The 17,630-nt window shown below is 50.1% G+C and overlaps 2 protein-coding genes across 2 annotated transcripts; both read right to left on the reverse strand.

Annotated features, from left to right (window-relative positions):
* Positions 1-482: 482 nt before the first annotated feature.
* On the reverse strand, positions 483-6,949 carry LOC138939549 (uncharacterized). The gene is made up of 3 exons (XM_070307417.1): positions 6,734-6,949; positions 6,011-6,286; positions 483-5,765 (listed from the first exon to the last, which is right to left on the reverse strand). Exons 1-3 carry the CDS (start codon positions 6,947-6,949, stop codon positions 483-485), a joined length of 5,775 nt encoding a protein of 1,924 aa, XP_070163518.1.
* Positions 6,950-13,591: 6,642 nt separating this feature from the next.
* LOC138939550 (uncharacterized) lies at positions 13,592-17,090 on the reverse strand. The gene is made up of 3 exons (XM_070307418.1): positions 16,249-17,090; positions 13,887-16,177; positions 13,592-13,779 (listed from the first exon to the last, which is right to left on the reverse strand). The coding sequence occupies exons 1-3, from the start codon at positions 17,088-17,090 to the stop codon at positions 13,592-13,594; spliced, it is 3,321 nt and encodes a 1,106-aa protein (XP_070163519.1).
* Between the last annotated feature and the right edge of the window lie 540 nt (positions 17,091-17,630).

A 17,630-nucleotide genomic window follows, 5' to 3' on the forward strand; every position in this document is an offset into this window, starting at 1 on the left:
TTTTGAGAGCGACGACGTTCGCGTGGCACTTGGCCCAAGGGCGGCCATTGAACTCTCAGATTAGCGCACATAGGCCCACCGCGGCGCGGAAAAGCGCGACATCTCTGACCGCCCCTCCGTCCCCGCTCACCAGCTCCTCGATCCACCGGATCGCGGGGAGCGGAGAGGACAGGCAGAGCGCGCGAGTACGCATACCACCGCGGAGAGCGTGCGGGTAGTCGCAAATGCGCGATACGCGGTTTTTGCCGCAACATTACAGCCCGCCTCGTCCAGTGGACGAAACAAACGGTTATAGTGGAGCGCCGCCCGCCATAAGGTGACGGCCGGGTTGATCCAAAACAGAGTTTGTACGGCAAACGCGGAATGCCGTTAATAAGGCACTTAAAGAACTACGAACTACAAATAAAAGGCGCAGTATTATAAACCTTAACAATTGCGAGGCGCAAACAGCGCAACCCAAACTAGCTTAAACATAAAGAACTTTAGGCGATAGGCGTCGGTTCAAGTGGCAACGGGCACAGTTTCGCGACCGGTCGTTTTAGAGTGGAGTTCGCTGTCTTCAATGAAACGACACGGACGAGACCATCCGGTCCCGGGTGCAACGCGGTAACACGAGCGAGAGCCCATTTCGCGGGGGGTTGAAGCTCGCTCTTAATTAATACTAGATCGCCTATCGAGAGATTCGACGCCGGCTTCATCCATTTTCTAAGCTGTTGCAAATGGTGAAGGTACTCGGTCGACCATCTTTTCCAAAAATGATCGCGCATGGCAGAGGTCAGTGCCCAGCGATTTGTTAAACGACATAGGTGGTCGTCTTGCGCGGGTTTTTCCGCGATATTCACAAGGGGTTCGCCAATTAACAGATGCCCTGGAGTCAGGGCGCTTAGATCGGAGGGATCGTTGCTAAGGGCGTACAACGGACGCGAGTTGAGACAGGCCTCAACTTGAGTTAACACGGTCGCGAGCTCCTCATAGGAGAGTGTGTGGTCGCCGATGACTCGCCGCAGGTGGTACTTCACCGACTTCACGCCGGCCTCCCAAAGGCCGCCGAAGTGCGGCGCTCCTGGTGGTATGAAGGACCAGGTCGTGCCGTCGTTGGCGAGGGACGTCACACTCTCCTTATAGAAGTCGGAAGCAGCTCGGAACATGGAAGCCAACTCCTTGGCAGCGCCCCGAAAGTTGGTGCCGTTGTCACTGAGCAATTGTTGGCAATGGCCCCGTCGCGAGGTAAACCTCCTGAACGCGGCTAAAAAGGAGACAGAAGTAAGACTAGTTACAGGTTCCAGATGAACCGCTTTGGACGTCAAACAAACGAAGAGACAGATGTAGCCCTTGACGGTCCTGTGACCTCGACCAGTCGAGGCGCACATCTGTACAGGACCCGCGTAGTCGACCCCGGACCTCCGGAAGGGTCGTATGGGCTCAAGTCTTTCCGCAGGGAGCTGCCCCATCTGCTGGTCCGCAGCAACAGCTCGGAAGCGCGTACAGCGTACGCACGCGTGGATTACGGATCTAGCCAATGAATTGGCTCTCAGGATCCACACCCGTCTCAGCAGAAGACTCCGGGTAAGTTGAGGCCCTCCGTGAAGCGACATAGCGTGCGCTTCCCGCACGAAGAGCAAGGATAAGTGGTTGGTCTTGCTGAGGATGAGCGGGTGTTTTTCGTTGAACGGCAGCAAGGCTCGCTGAAGTCGTCCGCCGACGCGCAGCAGTCCTTCGTCGTCCAAGAATGGCCGTAGCGGCCTGAGGGTAGACCGGGCCAGAAGTGGTTGTCCCCTTTCAAGCCTCGTGATCTCCTCCTCATAGTCTTGGCGTTGAGCAACGCGTACCCAGCGGGTACGGGCCGAATTCAGTTCGGCGCTCGTTATAAAGCCCAGAAGTCGATCCTGAGCATGCCGCGCATTGCTCAAAAACCGCGCGCAGAGCGCGGTTACTCGGAGTAAGCGTTGCATTGTGGAGAAACGACACAGCACGTCGTTCTCCTCCATGGGACGCGCAAGGTGAGTCGCCGTTGCGCGCAGCTCCTCCACATGACCGGTGCCACTGAGCGAGGGGTGAGTGGGTTCCGGATAATCTTCGCGACCAAGCCAGGGTGGTCCAGACCACCAGAGTTTAAGCGACATCAGCTCGTCCGGGTCTATGCCACGGGTTGCGGCATCGGCCGGGTTGTCGGCTGTTGGCACATACCGCCATCGATGCGGGGGCACCAGCCCTTGTACCTCAGCCACCCTGTTCGAGACGAAGGTCGGCCACCGGGAGGGGTGGGCTCGGATCCAGCATAGAGCCACCGCAGCATCAGTCCAGGCGAATACAGGCGCATCGTCGAGGCCGAGACCCTTGATCGTGCGATGCAATAAGCGGGCCAACAGCAACGCGCCACATAGCTCCAACCTCGGAATAGTAACCGACTTAACCGGAGCGACCTTAGTCTTCACCACCAAGAGGGAGACTTGGATGTTGCCGTTAACACCCGTGGTACGCAAGTACACGGCAGCTGCGTAAGCACGACTAGATGCGTCCGAGAACCCGTGAACCTCGACGGTAGTTCCATTCCCGTAATAGTTAACCGAGCGAGGCGTATGCAGTTTATTTAATCGCGGTAGTGAATCCGCGAACTTTGTCCACTTAGCTTGCAACTCCGTCGGAAGAGGTTGATCCCATGAGAGACCGTGTGCCCAGAGATCTTGTACGAAAATCTTCCCGTAGACGAGAACTGGTGCGGCCCAACCGAGGGGATCAAAAAATCGCGCGACGACCGAAAGAACTGACCTTTTAGTAGACGAGTTAGAACTCACCGAGGGGGTGACGCGCAGCGAAAAACTGTCAGTGGACGGGCTCCACAGCACGCCTAGAGTACTCACTCCTTCACGAGCGTGAAATAGTTTGTCGCTTGCTTCCCCATCCGGAAACAGTTCCGGAGCGTTCGCCGCCCACTTGCTCAGCTGGAACCCACCAGCTGCGAGGAGCGCCACTAGCTGACGTTGAACCTCCATCGCATCTACATGAGTGTGGCCACCTGCAAGAATGTCATCCACATAAGAGTGTGAATCAATCGCGTTGGCCCCCAGAGGATAAGCGGACCGCTCATCATCCGCGAGTTGCTTGAGCGTGCGCAATGCCATGTAAGGAGCCGAGGATGTTCCGTAGACCACGGTCGTTAGACGGAAATCCTGCACTTCCGCCGTGGGGTCAGAACGCCACAGAATGCGCTGAAGGTCGACGTCCTTTGGATGCACACGAATTTGTCTGAACATCTTAACGATGTCAGACGTAAAGGCGTAGCGATAGAGTCGCCAGCGCGACAATATCAACCAGAGCTCCGACTGCAGCTTGGGCCCTGCAAGCAGCGTGTCATTGAGAGAGACCCCGGTGTCCGTACGATGCGAAGCGTTAAATACCACGCGTATCTTATTCTCTTCGCCCGTAGTCTTGAAGACCGCGTGATGCGGCAAGTAGTATGCATCTTCGCGATACAGTTCCGTAGCCGGAACAAGTTCCATGTGGCCTAGTGCCTTGTATTCGTCCATAAAGTCCGTGTACAGCCTTAGAGTACACGGGTTACGCCGCAACCTGCTTTCCGATCGGACGAATATGTTGAGCGCTTCGTAACGATTGTTGCCCAATTTCAGTTGTGGATCCTGTCGTCGAGGCAGACGGAGGGTGTAACGCCCATGCGTATCGCGAGCGTGCGTGGTCGCAAAGAGCGACTCGCAGTAGTCGTCCTCCGGCGTTAGGATCGGAGTAGCCTCCACCTCCTCCAGCGTCCAGAATCGCTGCAACGCCCGATTGAGATCGACGTCCGCTGTTGCAACGTGCAATGCAGAGACACCCTGGTCCGTGGTCGCCGGAACGGGATTCGACGCTTGGCCCATCAGCACCCAACCGAGTGCGGTCGCCTGTGCGGAGGGAGCGCCAGCCGGTCCCGTCTTCAGTCCTTCTCTCAGAAGGAGCCCATAAGCATCAGCTCCAAGAATCGCGTCCACTCCAGCGGGCTGATCAAAGCGAGGATCAGCAAGAGCCAATCCGTTCAAGTGAGGCCAGTCACCTCGCGTCACCTTGCGCGACGGTAGCATCGCAGTCAGCCTTGGCAGTACCAGAGCCGCAGGCAATCGGACCTGCAGTCCTGTGGCGCGAGGCGAGCCCACCGTGAGGGCTACGGAGTGGTAGACCACGCCCGAGGGCGCTCCCTGGATTCCCGCAACCGGGACGTGGACTCGCCGCCTTGGCAATCTCAGCGCCTGAGCTACGCGCTCGCTCAGAAATGTCGCCTCGGATCCCGAGTCCAGAAGCGCACGGATTACCACCGACCTCCCCTGGTCGTTGGAGCACGTCGCTAGAGCGGTAGACAGGAGTATCTGCCGCCTCGAGGCCGCCGCAAGAGCTGCGACGTTTGAGTGTATCGCCGTTGTGGACGGGGCGTCCTTCGCCTTGGCCTGGGTCTCCGCTGTCGTGACGCTCTCGCCCGCATCTGTACTAGCATGAGAAGAGTCATCAGAATTATGAAGCATTGAATGATGCTTGCCTTGGCAACGTAAACACCGCGAGCCAGACGGACAGCTCGACACACCGTGCTTCAATCTGAGGCAGTTGAAGCAAGCTCCCTGTTTCTTCACGTGCTCCCGACGTTGGGGCACCGAAAGAGCCTTGAAGCGCGAACAGTAATTAAATGCGTGGGTACCTTGACACAGCGAGCAGCGTTTGAACGATTTCTGCTCTCCAGAGGCGGAAGTCGTAAGCGCATTTACCTTGCCCTTTCGATCTGGAGCTTTCGTGGCCACGGCCGACGCAGACATCGGCTTGAGGCTGGCCGCGTCCAGCGCGCGGATGCGCGTGTGCAGGAAGTCCTGCAGCTGACCAAAGGTCGGGAACTCGTCACTCGTTTGCAGAGAGGCCTCCCAGAAGAGGCGCGAGGACGAATCCAATTTTTCCACTGTAACGTGGACGAACCAGTCGTCCCAGTGGTCCACCGGACGCTGAAGAGATGCGAACGACCGGCGTGCCTGAAGTGCGACACTGATCAAGCGTTTGATCTCCGTGGAGGAAGGTTTTACTATCGCGGCACTGTTCAGAAACGCGCGCATGTGAGTTGTGAGCAGAACTCGCTTGTTATTGTAACGAGAGGTTAATTCTGTCCACGCCATCTCGTAACCCTTGTCACTGAGTTCCACACTGGTCACGATTGCCGCCGCCTCACCGGTGAGGCTGGCTTTCAAATATTGCAGTTTTTGAACAGGCGCTAAGTCCGGCACGTCACCCACTAACGAACGGAACAGATCCCGGAAGCCTTCCCAATCCAATTGTTCACCTGAAAAGGTAGGCAGGCTTATTTTGGGTAATTGGATTTGTCGCATAAACGACGCAGTGGTCGCGCCAGAATCTTGCCGTACATCAGCCGAGGCATCACGTAACGTTGACGTAATCTTCGTCTTAGTTGACACATAATTATCCTCCGTTCGCGTGTAGACATCGTCCTTAAAATAAGCGGCCGCCGTTGCATCCTCATTCTTAATCAAGGTGTAGTGGCCATCCACGAACCGCTGCCAGTACGTCTCCAATAGTGCGAGACGTGTCTTCAAATACGATTGCGTGATCTTATCCTTTCCGGCCTTGACGAGGTTATCCCAAAACCTGTCAATGTAGCCCCCTGTGGCTATCTGCATCTTCAATGTCGATTCCATGTCCGTAGAACGTAGTTTAACAAAGGAGTCAAGATTAACACTGCACCAGTGCAATAAAACGAAACGTCCAGTTAACGTTTCAAAGTTCTGTACGATGACGCGGTGGATGCGCGTATCGTAGAGCGCGAGCGCGCTCGTGGTACGCGAGAGGCGCGAGAGGCGCGGAGCGCGAGCTCGTAGGCGATCGGCGCGAGAGGCGCGGAGCGCGAGCTCGTAGGCGTTCGGCGCGAGAGGCGTGGGGAGCGATTTCGCGTGCGCGAGCGCGCAGGCGAGAGGCGTGAGAGGCGCGGGGAGCAATTTCGCGTGCGCGAGCGCGCACGTCGCTGATGCACCACGATTAATTGTGCAATCAGCGCTTGCACTTGTGTCGCGGACACTATCGGTGTTTGCAACACCACCACTTTCACTCCACTGGAGTCCTTCAGCAGGCTGCCGAAGGTCCCGCGCGATGCTGGTCGTCCCGAACACTGCCACGTGGCAGTAAAGCACCGGATCGAATGTTCCACGTCCTTCCTTAACGAAACCGATATCGAGAATCCGATCGTATCCGGCTCGAAGGACCAAATGTTTGTTCTACACCCTTGTCGACCGGTTTGGGCGGCAGCGGGCTTTAAGAATTCGCGATGCTGATGAGTCAGACACTCGAAATCGGGAAATTGTGGAACGGGTTAATGATGAGCGCACTACCGTGGTCCTTTCCTTGCAGCGCATTTATTCGCACAGTGAATGTTTCGTAAACCTTATCCATCACGAGCGCGATTAACTCAATTTCTGGCGTGCGAGATTATACGCGGGGCGCGATCACGCTGACCAGCCGGTATACAATGCAAGCGCGCGGCGGTAGTGCAAAATCGGTAACCTTTTGAGAGCGACGACGTTCGCGTGGCACTTGGCCCAAGGGCGGCCATTGAACTCTCAGATTAGCGCACATAGGCCCACCGCGGCGCGGAAAAGCGCGACATCTCTGACCGCCCCTCCGTCCCCGCTCACCAGCTCCTCGATCCACCGGATCGCGGGGAGCGGAGAGGACAGGCAGAGCGCGCGAGTACGCATACCACCGCGGAGAGCGTGCGGGTAGTCGCAAATGCGCGATACGCGGTTTTTGCCGCAACACATGGTAATGTGTACAGATCTTGCTGTTGTATAGGAATTCGTATCTCGTCGCTATTCCCAAACGTAGTATTGGCGTAAGGATTGTTAGTGTGAGTTTCGATCTTGACGATACGATCGTCGAAGATCGGCTCCCCGCCAATGCTTAGAATATCGCACATTCCGCTTTTATGGAGAAACAGTTCTTGGTACGACGAAGCCTAAAGAGCGCAGGAAAGCCGCGTTAGAGGCGGTTAACCTTCCTCCCTTTTTCTTTCTCTTTTTCGCGTCTAGGGGCGACGCGATAGCGACGATGGGCGCGTTTCTCGCATTCGATCCGTTCACTACGAGCATCGCGCGTCGAAAGGAATATCGTCTTCGCCGCACATGCAGACGAACCGTAATCTCTTCGCCGCGAAAATCGATTAGTTTTCCGTTCTGATCCACGACACGCACATTTATATCAGTAATAGTCCGCGCGATGATCGGGAGGTAAATGATCTGCGCTGGAATCTCCGACACTTTATATCCGGGTGGAACATTAGGCGCGAACTCGTGTATAGTATGCGCGGATTTGTCATTGTGATACGCCCCTGTCGTGACGTTGTACTCTACTCTAATGAGATTAATAGCCATAATATTTATCGGCTTATCGGACGCGTACCATTTATTCGATTGTAATACGCGAGACAAGAAACCCAGTAGTGAACCGATGTTATTGGGTTTTGTAAAATTTACTCGATACGCGCACTTAATCTCGCTTCTCATAGTGTTATCATTACCGCGAAGCGTTATAGAATTTTCACTCTTATCACCGTTGTTATCGTCTTCGAAATAGTCGTCGCGGTTGTCGTCGACACTGTATATATAATCGTCATCGCTCGTTTCCGGTTCCTCGTTCCCGCGCTCTCGTATCTCCTCTGTCGCTCGTCGTTTGCTATGAATCGCGGCTCTTAGATACGCGCTTATAGCGCTTAACTCGTAAGATCCCACTGGAATCGCGATAATCTCGTCGAAGTAAAATTTATTATTCGTGGAATTTACATTCGGTATCGTGTTATAAGTCTCAAAATTAGTTAAACCTAACTCGTAATCATCGTCGTTTAAATCCAGAGGCGGAAAGTAACTCGCCGCGAGAATGCTGCTTCGTCCGGAAAGAATAAGAGTTAGCGACATGATTGACGAGAACAGTCGAACTGCGCTCAATCGACGAGCGACGGTCGATATTATAGCGCGCGATTCCTCCAATCAACCCCCCCGGAGAAATCGAAGACTCAATTGTCCACAGATATTCTGATCGCACGTTTGCTCAGAGCGACGATTGTATCGAATATTTGCATCGCGCCCGAGATAACGCGCGAGTTCGCGCGGAGGACGAAGATTGCCGAAACCGTCGTAATAGATCGCGTCGCCCCCTTTTTTCGCATATGCCACTCAATGAGTACCCGGGCCGGATGCGTCGTCTAAATTCACAATGCCGCTCTCATTGCGGGCGCGCCGCAATGGACGCGCCACTTCCACGCTTGTACGGTGCGAGGTATAAACCGCGACTCTCCATTGCGCGATCGTGACGCTGCAATTCCTCCAGCTGTCGTCGCGCCGCTTTGCGATCGTTCACCGCTTTCGCGATTCCCGCCGCTCCTCCAGCCAAAGAACCGAGAGCTCCCAATAACGGCAGCAGGGACAAGAAGCCGCCGCGTTTCGCTATCGGAAGCGTTCTTTTCCTCGTAGCGGTCGTCCTCCTATTGCTCTTCTTTCTCTTGATTCTCGTCGCGCCCATTCCAAGTTTTGTTTTCGATTTCATAGCTATCCATACAGCCGTCACGGCGAGAGTCGAAACTAACCCAAAAATCGCGCGTCGCGGCGAATTCCGCGGCGAAAATACGAGAATTGGAAAATTCAACCTCGCGATTGAAGAGAGACGCGGACGAGCTATCGGGGAGAGTGACGGAACTAGCAAAGATTCGCGAGACCAGCAGTGACACTCGGAGCGGCGAGTCGCTCGAGAGAGAGATCACGCCCAACATCATCCTTGAGAGAAAGAAAAGAGAATTATGAGCGCCGAAAAACGAAGACTAGTCGAGGAATTGCACGCGCCCGCGAGAAGAAACTTTCTGCGTCGTCGTGTCGCGATACGCGGGTACGACGACCTATGGCAAGCGGATGTGGTCGAGATGCGTCCTTACGCGAGACTCAACAAAGGCCACAACTACATACTCACCGTTATCGACGCGTTAAGCAAATACGCTTGGGCCGTACCGCTTAAAAGCAAGAACGCGAACGAGGTTATCCGAGCGTTAACTAATACCCGTATTCATAGTCCTTCCTTATTTTAAGGACGGAGGAAGCCTCCATGAAGGATTCCTTGAATCTGCAAGGCCACCTTGTTTCATGGATGGACCTCGAGTCTCCCTTTCAGAAGGAAGGAATATTTTAGGGATTTTTAGTGACCGACTGGAGGCAGCACCGTTTTATGCTGCCTGCAACTAATTTCATATAATACATATGAAAACTTTTTCGTATCTTCAAAAAATTCCACGGGATTTTCCCAATCGCGAATGTATCTTTTCGGAATCCGCCACAGAATCCGATTCTCTGGATTTTCGTGTTCAAATCCATCGTCAGAATCATTTAAAAATTCATTGTCCATTATCCCTTTTTCCTTTATACACTTTCAGTTTGAGAGCGCGACAACAAATAACCACAAAACCACAAATGTAACGAAACTAACTTTTGGAGATTATATTTGGTTATATTCTGCGTATCATCTGCTAAAAAGGTCGCATCACTCCTCGAGGAAGCTCGTGACCTTCCTTGAGATAAGGGAGCCAATAAGATTTCTTGTTCGGTCAAGGAAAGTTTATGAAACGTGGAACGAGGAACAAGGAATCCTTATTCCTCAAGGACGGACTATGAATACGGGTATAAGATAGTGCTCTAAGCGGTGTCCGAACAATCTGCAGACCGACAAAGGAAAGGAATTCTACAACGCTGAGGTGAAAAAATTCGCGGAAAAGCGCGAAGTGAATCATTACTCGACGTACTCGGTGATGAAAGCGTCGATCGTCGAACGATTCAATCGCACGCTCAAAAATTCTATGTGGAAATATTTCACGCTAAGAGGAACGTATAAGTGGATCGACGAATTACCTCAACTCATCGAGGAATATAACGCGCGAAAACATCGCACTATAGGTATGAGACCCGTCGACGTATCTCCAGCGATCGCCGATAAACTTTTAAATACGGTATACAGCAATATAAAAATCGCAACTCCGGCGAAATTCAAAGTAGCCGATCCGGTACGCGTCAGCAAGTTTAAGACGATCTTCGAGAAAGGCTTCACACTTAACTGGACCACCGAGATTTTTCGAATAGCCAAGATACAACGAACTAATCCCGTAACGTATCTGCTGAAGGATTCGCGCGGCGAACCAATCGCCGGAGGATTTTACGAGCACGAGTTGATGCGTGTCAACGATCCCGACGTGTATCTCGTGGAAAAGGTGCTGCGTCGAAGAGGCAACGAAGTTTACGTGAAATGGCTGGGAATGGACGAGTCGCACAATTCTTGGATAAATAAAACGGCTGTATTATGATAAAAATGTATTTTTATTTAATAAAACTACATATATTAAATAAAACTACATATATTAAATAAAACTACATATATTAAATAAAACTACATATATTAAATAAAACTACATATTTTAAATACAACTACATATATTAAATAAAATTATTCGTTAGAAAAATAAAAATTATCGCGTTCCATACAGGTTCTCTCTCGCGCTCCATACAGATTCTTTCTCGCGCCGCTACGTGGCCGCCGCGTCCTGCGTTTTCTCTTTCGCGCTTTATACGGACTCTTTCTCCCGCTCTATATGAATTCTTCATCGCGTCATTAAGCGAACGTCGTATCTCGCGGTAACCTTTTTTCGCGTTGCTCGATATATATAATGCTTCCGAGAACATAATAAAGAGATCATGGAAATCGTCGCTCTGTTTAACTTGCGACAAATCTTGACTTAGATTTGGTAAATTGTTCCAGTCAAAATTTGGAGTAACTTACCAAATCTGGATCCAGATTCGCCGCGAATTAGACAGAGCGGCGATTTCCACGATTTTTTATAATACGTTCGTCCTTCTCGCGTTCCATACGGGTTCTCTCTCGCGCTTCATACAGATTCTTTCTCGCGCCGCTACATAGCCTCCTGCGTTTTCTCTTTCGCGCTTTATACGAACTCTTTCTCACGCTCTATATGAATTCTTTTATCACATTGTTACGCGAACGTCGTATCTCGCATTAACCTTTTTTCGCGTTGCTCGATATATAATACTTCCGAGAACATAATAGAAGGATTGTGAAAATGTCTGATCAGTCCTATTTATGATAGATTTTGATGCAGATCCGATAAACTATTCTAGCTCAAGATTTGTGAATAAATCTTTAGCAAGAATGAAAAGTTATTCTAGCTCTACAAATCTTGAGCTAGAATAGTTTGTCGGATCTGACTTAAAATCTATTATATATAGGACTGATCGGATGTTTCCGCAATTTTTTATAATGTAGAAATACTCGACCCGCCTTTGTTATTTCTCTCTCGAAGCATTTTATTAAAGTAAACTATATTAAACGCGAATATTTATTACATTTTCGGATATACAAATTATATTATTTATAAAAACAAATTATATTATTCGCGCAAAACGCGCGTTCTTCGAGACGATTCGTAGAACGTCCACCGATGTTTCGAATCTCGAAATTCCCAGTCAAAGAATACAAGCCTGTGATGTAAAACTTGTATACTTTGATGTGAAATTTAGAAGCGCGTCTCTTCGCGATAATTCGTAGAATGTTAACCAACGTTTTCTCACCCAAATAGTTCAAATCGAAATATATAATCTTTTCTTTTTGAGTTAAAAACATGTGTTTCAGTCCTTCTCGAACCATTTTCGACGCGATAATTCGTAGAATGTTAACCGATGTTTCTCACCCTAACATTTTAGATCGAAATATACTTTCCTTCGATATAGAAACCTCAGGTTTCGAAAATCTTGGTTAAAAACACACATTTCGATTCTTCTCGAACTATCTTCGGCGCGACCGCGAAATATTATATCGAAAATGCGATGGCAATACTATGCTGAATATATAAAATATGTTATATTATTTATAAAATATGTTTATACTAACAATAAACTACTATTGTTTGAACATTTTAAAAAGCATCTCCGAGAGCGTCGTAAATAGAATGGCGAACGCGCGTCTCGCGAAATTACAAAGCATTCGCGAAAAAACGCGATCTCGCGAGTTCGATCCTCGCGTTCGTTTATAAATGATGTAACGATGCACATCCCTCCACCGTTACCCGGCCGTCGATCCGCCGGAAGTCCGCCGCCCGACAAACACCGGTCGGGCATAATGCGGAGGCGCTGAGCGCCCATTTTTAAGATATAAAGCAAGACGTTCGAATTTATAACCGCCGTCAAGACGCGTTGTTTACCGGGAATCGTCGCCGCGCTCGGGTAACCGTACCGACCGTTCCCGAAACCACCCGAGTTGCGCGCGACGGTTCAACTTGAAACAATATGCCTTAAAACAATCAGGCATATTACGCACGCGCACCCGCCGGAAAAAGCGGTATAAATAAGAGCCAATTTTCCATCTCGAGACCAGATTTTCCGCAACCACCGCCAGAGTCTGTAAGACGCCTGGAATCCAGAACGATCCTGAAAACACGCTCAAAGAGAGAGAAAACGGGGTTGGGAGTACCCAGCCTCCGCCGAGAGTTTGCGGCATCTCTAAAAGCGATCCTTTGAAATCTCTGCGACCGAGGAACACGAGGTTGGGCGTACTCAGCCTCCGTCGGGAGTTCTCGACACCTCGCACGCATCCGTCCACCTAAGTGCAACGGCGATCATCCAGTGGTAGGGAGTTCCCTGCCATTGACGGGAGTTCCGTCGGCCGTTGCACTTCTGCATTCTACGGGAAGACCATCCCCGACGAAACAATACCGCGATAGCCACGAACTCGCAGTAATTCCGCGACCGCCATTACCGCGATCGGACTCGCCATTAATACAGCGCGCCAAATCCCGCTCAAGGGGGAGGATCTAACCCGGCCGCGACATCGATCGACGCAATCAGATCGATACCGACACGTCTAAGGACCGCCCACCGGCCCGACCGAAATTACCGCCCGGTAGTTAGCGGCCTCTGCCGAAATCCCGATCCGCGCACGTAATCGATATTGTATCGAATCGCTGAAAGCGCGCTCCGCAACACACCCCGTGCATTGTAATCCGGATGCATCGCGACCGGCACGACCACACCGCTAGCCAATTCCGACACTCACGCATACACGAGTGCGTTTTGTCATACACATCATCATTCGCCTCGCCCATATACTTTCGACACATTGTAAACCATACGTAAATATTCCGCGTTCGCACACGCACTCGCTCGTTTAGCCTCTCACTCCCACACCAGCGCACACGCTCACACACACACAACATTTATACACATACACTCACTCTGTATACACACATACTTACACGAAATAAATTATATTTTACCTAACGTATCTATCGTTCGTCTCTCGATACTTTTTCATGAGCCCCGGATCCCGACCGAGTTATCCACGACCGCCTCGCGAAAGCGGTTTATTACAATATTCTCGCGATTTTCGCGAGACATGCACTCGTTATTCTCTTATATCGCGCTCTCGGAGTATTTTATTAAAATGAGCTATATTAAAATAAACTATATTAAACGCAAATATTATTTATTACATTCTCGATATACGACGTTTTCCTCGCTCCTTACCGCGGTATTTTATAATGCCCCCATGGTAAAGTATCCGCAGTTCTGGATATCACATATCGTTTATCGTCATGTGGGCTGAGCGCAACTTTCAATTCCGACACCGTATACACCTCGTGTAACTTAGATCTTATGCAAGATTGTTCGCGCCTCATCTCGATTCTTCGTCGAAGACAGCGCGCGTAATCTTCAAACGTTATCGTTCTCGCGACAACGCCGCTCTTAACACCCTTAATTCTTTTCGTATCGTCTCTACCTTCGACTCGTAGCGCGTACATCTTCGCTCTAGCGTACATCTAAGCCCGACGAATTCCGTCATAATCGCGCCGGCATTCTCGTCCTTCATAGCACCAGGTATTTTTTTATTAGCTGGAGGCATACCATACGCATTGTCCACCGCGTAATCGCTCGTATCAAATCTGTCAATGTCGCGCTTCATATCTTCATACACATCCTCGCACTCGATGCGATAAATGAGGCTATCCGTATCGGTATACATTATTTTACATTTATCTCGATACAACGGTAGCATATACTCGTAGTGAAATTCGTATAAATGAATCTTAGATACATCGAGAATATACATACCCACATAGATCGGTTTGTTGAACTTAACCTCGAGTTTGCGCAATTCCACGGCTACGAGATTCTCCGCGAAGACGCTTCTACTATGAAAGTTCGGCTCCGCGATCATCGCCTCCGCGCCGTATCGCCCGTCCCATCGAGTCACGAGCCGGACATTCGAGTGATTGCGCACATTCTCCATAGTCTTACCGAACACGGCGTTATTCATCAATTTGTAAAGATTTTTCTCGAACTCGTTTTTCGCGTTAATTCGTAGTCGCGTGTTTAATTCGATGTATCCGCACAGCCATGAAGATTGCGCGAATTGTAATATTCTGTGTATCCTCGTAACGCGTAATCCGTGCCGAATGCATTGCTGCAAATTGCGATAATATATTACGTAACGACTCTTATCGCACAGCGTGGTGAGAAGTTTCTCGTCGCGTTTTCCGGGCGGCTTATCGCGCGTCGGGCAGAATGGCAAGTCCGCGTGAGAATCGTAAAGGTTGGGCGGATACGCAAGGTCGACCTCTAGAATGTAACCGATAGGCGAGTTCGATGTCACGGACATTAAGTTGATACTCGTGACATCGTCGACCCATCGAAAATCTTCGTACGGTAAAGATTGACACATCGCCCATCCGTATAAATTATTTATATCGAAATACATAAGATAAGAAGACGGTTCCGAAGGACCGTAAGTCTGCAAATACTTGTTATTAGCGCGCGCGTACCTATTGGAACATTGACTTAGCCCGCCGCGTATCCCGCGTTCCACGAACATTACCATATCGATATCGGTTAATAACTCGAATCGAACATCCGTGTGCTTTAACATAGCGTCCCACGTATATCCAGGTAATGTGTAATAGTATGCGGGATCTAAATTATAACTTCTTATACACGCGTCGCAAAAATTTTCAAAGACATCGGCTAATAAAAGAACGTCGGTTTTTAAATACAAATCGCTATAGTCGCCCAACGTCTCGACGCGAAATCGCTCCCAGACTCTTATCGCGCGCGCATAATCGCTCTCGGATATTGCGTCACCGGTCAGCGAACTATAGAAAGCCTCGCGCGGTGGTAGACGAGTCTCCAGTAATTTATCGACGTCGTCGACGTACTCATAAGGAAACACGCCTTTTCGCGCGAGAAGCTCGAAATCAACGTCGTCAAGATCGGAAAATTCCGAACGCGCGATCCTCAGCTCGCTCTTGTCAAGATACGACGCCAATTTTTCGAGACTCGCGCTTAGAAACTTGAAAGAATCTACGAAGCGCAATTTCAGGCGTTTCCCGAACCATCCCTCGTTCAACGCATCCTCAACGTTCTTCGTAAAAGAGATATACATTTCCTTCGTTAGCGGCAATAACTCGATGCTGCCGGGAAAAGCATTAGCCACATCTTTAATAATGAAATGCGCGTCGTAGCCCGATAAATTGTGAAAGAATATGGGAATTACGTAAGTCTCCTTATAATTTAAATTACAATTCGAATGCGCCGGACCTCTATACCGTCCAGTTAGATGACAGTGATCGCGCACGCGAGCGTCTTCCGATTCGAACGGTTTTTCGCATACGCGGCAGTGTGTCGCGCTCATGAATCTCTCCCATTCATCCGGTGTAAGATCCGTCATAGGCGCATCGGTGCTGAGAATAGTCTTCGCGCGAAGCGCTAAATCGTACAATTCTTTAACGAACCATGATACGCAATTCTCGCCGCGATAGGCTTTATAAGTCGAACCAGCATCATCGAACGCGCATCGCGCGTAATATCCAGCGCTATAGACTTTGTGATGCTGAACGATAGACGTGTTCAGCGTTTTCTTCTCCTCTTTCTTCTCCAGCACGCATTCGAGATCGGCGTACACCACGAATGGAAGTCTCTCCTTTCTACAGTAATTGCAAAATTCTAACCATTTGTCATCTTCGGTAGAAAGAACTATAGCGCACTCATTCATCCTTCCACAGTCCGCGCTGTGAGCTGATAATTTATCGCTCGTTCGAAAATAATGCATGCATCTGTGACATAAAACATATTTTTTAAATCGAGTATATTATCCACACTACGCGACAAATTTTTTAATTCGTACTCATCGCATATATGCGTTTTATGTTGCCTATTGCTCAGTTGCGATCCGATGAGTCGAGACAAATTCTTAATCCATGCGAAATGCGCCGTATTATCTCGTTGCGTCATATCGCTCAAATAGAGCAGATTAACGTGTCTGTCCTTCTTATCACCGGTGAGACGCAGAGGAACGATACGGCAGCTACCTTTCCCGTCCTTCTTATCCCGAACGGTGTACACGTTGATAGATATGCTGTTAATACGCTCGAATCTAGTAATTCTGTTTAAACTCATAGGAAACTCGACACCCTCCAAATTCAGCACCGTCGAGTAGTGAGGATACCGCGAGCTTCTTTCCGTGTTTTTCTCGACCGGATATAAAGCGGCGACTATCGCCCACGCAAAACACGCGTTATCCGCAGATCGCACATTAACCACTGCTTTCTTCAACGCAATCTCTCGCGGTATCTGGACGTGACATCCAGCATGCATAGGATTATATTTATTCACATTCACCGTTAAATTTAGAATTCGCGATAACGCCCATCCGCTCTCACGCTCTTGAAACTCCTCCAGCGAAGCTAAAGTAGCGTCGATCACACGCTTTCCGTACCACTCTTGCAAATCGGAAAGAGGTAAAAGCGGATAATTCTTCGTGGCGATAGTCTTAATATCAATCTTGTCGTCTGAGACGAATTCACCGATAAACACGGTATTGACCTTAACACTGTTATATTCATGTACAGCATCACGTACTCTATCGAGCACGGTATCTCTAGCGTCCTCGAGAAATCGCGAAGGTTCGATATAATCGAAGTTGATAACCGCGCCAGTTAAAATGCGTCTAGAGAAAGCTGTCTCCATCTCAAACCACGAGAATCCTTCGCGCCTCTCTACGCCGCCTCCCACGCGTTCGAAACGTCGATCGTCTCTCGCGCCCGTCAATCGAACGGTTCGAGCGATCAGAGAATTGATCGCTCCGGTGGATCTCCCCCGGCGCGCGGCTCGACACCCCTCCCGCAGAAACTTGCGACACTCGTCGCACCGTCTCGCCCACGCGCGATACGCGTCCACCGTCGCGACATCCCGCGCGCTATTAAGAAGATCGCGCTCCTCTATCGTTTCTCGATTCATCACTCGTCGTTTAACGAAAACCAAAATCTTTTATTGATAAACCACGTCTCTTCCTCGTCGTAACTCTCGATGTAGAACAAAGCTCTCGTCGCGCAGCCGCCGCACCAATTATTCGACACGTCGAAGACTTCGTCGATAAGATCGCAGGCGAGCACTCTCTCGCTATACACCGATTTTTTCATATGCGTCGATACGCTTCTCACGAAGCTCGATCTATGCGCGCATTCCACGCAATATCTCACGTCCTCCTCGAAATAATTTCCGTTCTCG

The sequence above is a fragment of the Polyergus mexicanus genome, unplaced genomic scaffold (assembly GCF_030449975.1).
Source record: "Polyergus mexicanus isolate NDT 795.1 unplaced genomic scaffold, iyPolMexi1.0 SCAF_14, whole genome shotgun sequence".
Lineage (NCBI taxonomy): Eukaryota > Metazoa > Arthropoda > Insecta > Hymenoptera > Formicidae > Polyergus > Polyergus mexicanus.

Excerpts from the sequence above, each read along its gene's own strand:
- LOC138939550 (XM_070307418.1), bottom strand. The coding sequence starts at position 17,090 with ATGGAGACAGCTTTCTCTAGACGCATTTTAACTGGCGCGGTTATCAAC. Across the intron at positions 16,178-16,248 it reads AAAACGCATATATGCGATGA|ATGCATGCATTATTTTCGAA; the intron begins GTACGAATTAAA and ends TTTATGTCACAG. Across the intron at positions 13,780-13,886 it reads GGAATTCGTCGGGCTTAGAT|ATTACGCGCGCTGTCTTCGA; the intron begins GTACGCTAGAGC and ends TAACGTTTGAAG.
- LOC138939549 (XM_070307417.1), bottom strand. The coding sequence starts at position 6,949 with ATGTGCGATATTCTAAGCATTGGCGGGGAGCCGATCTTCGACGATCGT. Across the intron at positions 6,287-6,733 it reads CCCGCACGCTCTCCGCGGTG|CCCGCTGCCGCCCAAACCGG; the intron begins GTATGCGTACTC and ends GAATTCTTAAAG. Across the intron at positions 5,766-6,010 it reads TGATTGCACAATTAATCGTG|AACTTTGAAACGTTAACTGG; the intron begins GTGCATCAGCGA and ends GTCATCGTACAG.